This window comes from Crocuta crocuta, unplaced genomic scaffold, assembly GCF_008692635.1.
Source record: "Crocuta crocuta isolate KB4526 unplaced genomic scaffold, BGI_CrCroc_1.0 scaffold17, whole genome shotgun sequence".
NCBI classification, from domain to species: Eukaryota; Metazoa; Chordata; class Mammalia; order Carnivora; family Hyaenidae; genus Crocuta; species Crocuta crocuta.
In genome coordinates, this window is record NW_027532041.1 from 1,137,433 (window position 1) to 1,141,484 (window position 4,052).

General features: G+C 47.7%; 1 protein-coding gene across 1 annotated transcript; it reads left to right on the forward strand.

Moving 5' to 3' along the window:
* Positions 1-206: 206 nt before the first annotated feature.
* Positions 207-2,573, forward strand: LOC144241741 (GTP-binding protein Di-Ras2-like). Its single transcript, XM_077776357.1, has 2 exons — positions 207-386; positions 946-2,573. The coding sequence occupies exon 2, from the start codon at positions 1,083-1,085 to the stop codon at positions 1,395-1,397; it is 315 nt and encodes a 104-aa protein (XP_077632483.1). The 5' UTR covers positions 207-386; positions 946-1,082; the 3' UTR covers positions 1,398-2,573.
* Positions 2,574-4,052: the final 1,479 nt, after the last annotated feature.

Below are 4,052 nucleotides of genomic sequence, written 5' to 3' on the forward strand. Positions count from 1 at the left end.
TGTAAGCCTTCCCACCCAAATGTGCCAGGGCCTGAGAACCCAGGGTCTCTCCCTCACCTCCCTCCCCCCCGACTCCTATCCCTCCGCTGTGGGCACAGTTCCCCTCCCTTGAGGGATGCAGGCACACAGCCCCGCCCCCTCTCCTGCTAGTACTCCCTCTGCACATGCGCAGACACAGACACAAGTACAATCTCTCGAAGCCCGCGCGCTCAGTCGCTGGCTGCGCGGTGGTCTAGCCCTTCTCCCCGATAGCGTGTAGATTGTATGCACCTGCGAGGGGAGGCTGTGATAGGTCTTTGCTGTTGCCGCTGCCCCCACCCCACCAACGCTGACTCTAGAAGCAGTTAATTTGCCGGGCCGAACACTTGGTGATGCCTTGGAGAGAGGTAAAAGCTGTTTTCCGCTTCTATCCCCGCCCCCTGCCCAGGCACTCAGAGGGTCGTGGTGGGGGAGGCCTACTTGTCAGGAAGGGGTATCCATCCCTCCACGTTCTGGGGACAGTTGCTGTAGGCAATAGGTCTATATTGGTAGAGCATCTCGGCTCCTGTGGGCTCCCTGGACACCCCCCTCATTACCCTCATCATTACTGAACCAGGTCCTTGACGTTTCCACCAGGTCCTTGACGTTTCCGAGCAATAGCAATTGACAAGAGGCCAACGTCTTTCCGTCTTTCTTTCTTTCTCCCTTTCTCTCTTTCCCTCTTCCTCTCTCCCTCTTCCTCCGTGCCCCCACCGCTTTGCCTTTTGTGACTACTGTGGGTGGGCGATGAGCCTGGCTCTACCTCAGTGGAGGGCAGGAGGTGGGATTGGGGAGCGAGCTGAGACTCTCTGGAGGGTCCCCAGGGAATAGCTAGCAAAGGAGACACATGGACAATCTTCCAGGTTTGAAACCCCATCTTTCTCTCTTCCTTTCTTCCTCCCCAACCATCTTTTGCTGCTGGGTAAGTGCCAGGAATTTGTACGCGCGGCTCCCCAATTCCCTGCAATGGGCAATGACCTCTTTGGCTTCAAGAAACTGCTGATTCAGAACAGCTGGTTCAGTGGCTGCATCCTCTGCCCACCCCGCTTATCCTACATTCCTTCATGCCCTGGAGCAACAGCAAAGATGATGCCCTCGAGGCGCTTGGTTCCGCTGGCGTGGGCAAGCGTGCGTCGGTGCAGAGGGGGGTGCGTGGCAGCTTTCCCAATGTGTGCCTGCCAGCCGTTGGAGAGACGTACCGCCAGGTGCTGAGCTGCAGACCCAGGCTTGGGTCTCTGCACTTCACCGACACCACCCGCAGCCACCGCTACCTGGATCTGCAGCGCCTCGCCATTGCCTTCATCCTGGTGTATTCAGTCACCAAGAAGCAAACGGCGGAGGAGCTGAAGCCCTTCTATGAGCTGCTCCGCAAAGTCTAAAGCAACAAGTTGAGTAAGTACTCTGTCTACCAGTGGGCAGCGAAACGATGAAAATGGCTGGGAGCCGACTGGTGAGAGATGGCGCTGCCTGCGTGTTGGAGTGGAATCGCGCGTTCTGGAGACGTCCGCCGAGGTGGCTATCAGCGTGCATGAGCTGTTTCACGTACTGCTGACCCACGAGAAGCATCCTGCCACCTACCTCCCCCATCCTGAGAAGAAATCCCAGATGCCCAAGACCGCTGAGAAGCTGTTCAAAGCTGCTCAACAAATGCATCATCGCGTGAGTTCTGGGTGTCAGGATCCGGAACTTCTCCTAGAGTGTGCATTAAACCTGGACCCATCCCGGTGTAACGTGTCACCTGTAGCGAATGACTTCTGTGCTGAGGTTTGGGTAGCAACTAGAGATGTCAGTAAATGCCGCTTGTAAGTTGATAGCTCTCTTTTTTTCCACCCAAGAGAATTCAAATTGTTAAAACATTGGAGGAGGAGGAAAAAAAGGAGATCGATGCGTTTAAAGACCATTTGGACAGACTGTAGAGATGAACGTTTGAAAAAGAGAATGAGGGGCGCCTGGGTGGCTTAGTCGGTTAGGCGTCCGACTTTCGCTCAGGTCATGATCTCGCGGTTCGTGGGTTCCAGCCCCGCGTCGGGCTCTGTGCTGACTGCCAGCTCAGAGCCTGGAGCCTGTTTCAGAGTCTGTGACTCCCTCTCTCTCTGACCCTCCCCTGCTCACGCTCTCTCTCTCTCTCTCTCTCTCCTAGAAATAAATAAAAATATTAAATAAAAAAGAGAATGAAATGCTGAAATGTAGAGGCCACTGCTCTGTGTAACTCTAATTATCGCGTGCTATTTTTAAACATTTCAAGTCCTGTGAAGCCTCCATGTGTACTTAATTGTTAAAAAATGTATTTTTTGCAACAAAAGCTGTGGCAGATGACTTTTAGACAGGTATGTTAAACAAGATAAATAAATGGATATTCTATGGCTGAGCATTGGCAGGGTGGGGGGAGGAGAAAATAGTGAAAGTGGAACTTGCTTACTAAATATGTGCTAGTTATTTTCCCAAGTCATTGAAAAATGTTTGGGTATTCCACATAGCAGTTTTTGTGACTTAATAAGGCTTTTCCTGCATGCAATAAGCTTTATAATTTCTTTTTCACTGTGCAGCAACAATAAAAATACCCATTGCATTACAATTTCAACCACATCTGTGGATGGTTTCTAATAAAAATTTTACACAAGGAAGCTTATTCCCAGTTGAAATTTGCCAGTGGTGGCAGGGGTGCAGTTAAAGGGTCCCTGCCATGCAGAGCTGGTTTGTATCCATAACCTTTCCTGTACTAACATCCAGAACTCCAGGCACCTCTGAAGAGGATGCTCATTCTGTTGCTTTCCCAGAGATTAAAAGGTGGTAAATAGCAAACCTTAGCCTTTGGCTGCCTCCAAAGTTTTCCCTCAAGAAATGCTAGATAATAGAGAGTGGGGAGGGGGATGGAGGTATGGGGGGAAATGGTGGAATGTGAAATTTAAGAAACTTACCCTTAAGGGAGTTTTTTTTAATAAAAAGATTAGTTTTATATTTGAACATTATTTTGAGTAAGAGAATATATAGCTATACATATCCTTTTGATTGTCTTTTTATTTTTTTATTGGGGAAAGGATGTTCTTAATCTGGTAATTTTTTTCCCCTTGAAATATTTATTTTTTTAACAATGTATGTGTCTTTAAAAGTAGCTTCTTATAGGGGCACCTAAGTGGCTCAGTAGGTTAAGCATCCAACTTTGGCTCAGTTATGATCTCAGGGCTTGTGAATTTGAGCCCCACATTCAGCTCTGTGCTGACAGCTCAGAGTCTTGAGCCTGCTTCAGATTCTCTCTCTCTTTCTCTCTCTCTCTCTGCCTACCCCACTAATGCTCTGTGTCTCTCTCTCAAAAATAAACATTTTTTAAAAAGTACCTTCTTATAGCTTGACTTTTAGAGAAAAAGCACACTGTTGAGAAGTAATCATAAACAGAAGGCAGGTTTGAGGGAAGATCTATTTGCACATGCACAAGAAGATAATAAGTTACATTTTGGATAACATGGTTGCTAGGATAGCCAAGTGGAACTTTCCAATGGGAATTAGGCTGGAATTGGGGGCTGGAGACAATGAATATGGGTTTTCAGCATAGAGCTGGTGGTAAAGCTGTGGAGGGAAAAAAAGAGGCAAGATAAAAGGGTTTAGGACAGAACCCTAAGAGAACACAAGCACCTTAGAAAGCTACTGACTTAGAGGAAACTGCAAAGAACACTTAGAAGTAACCAAAAGAGGGATGCCTGGGTGGCTCAGTTTGTTAAGAACAGGACTTGGGCTCAGGCCACCATCTCAAGGTTTGTGAGTTTGAGCCCTACATTGGGTTCTCTGTTGTCAGCACAGAGCCTGCTTCAGATCCTGTGTTCCCACTCTGTGCCCTTCCACCACTGGTTTTCTCTCTCTTTCTCAAGATAAATAAATGAAACTTTTAAAAAATGCCCAAAAGACAGGAGGAAACTCACAATGTACAATAATGTTGAAGGAGAAATGAGTTTCAAGGGAAAGCATATACTCTATCATAGCAAAAATTTCTTAAAAATAGAATAAGATGAGGATTAGAAAGTGTTGCTTACCGTTAGCAG

Bases quoted from the DNA above. Each gene is read 5' to 3' on its own strand.
- LOC144241741 (XM_077776357.1), top strand. From the start codon at position 1,083: ATGCCCTGGAGCAACAGCAAAGATGATGCCCTCGAGGCGCTTGGTTCC.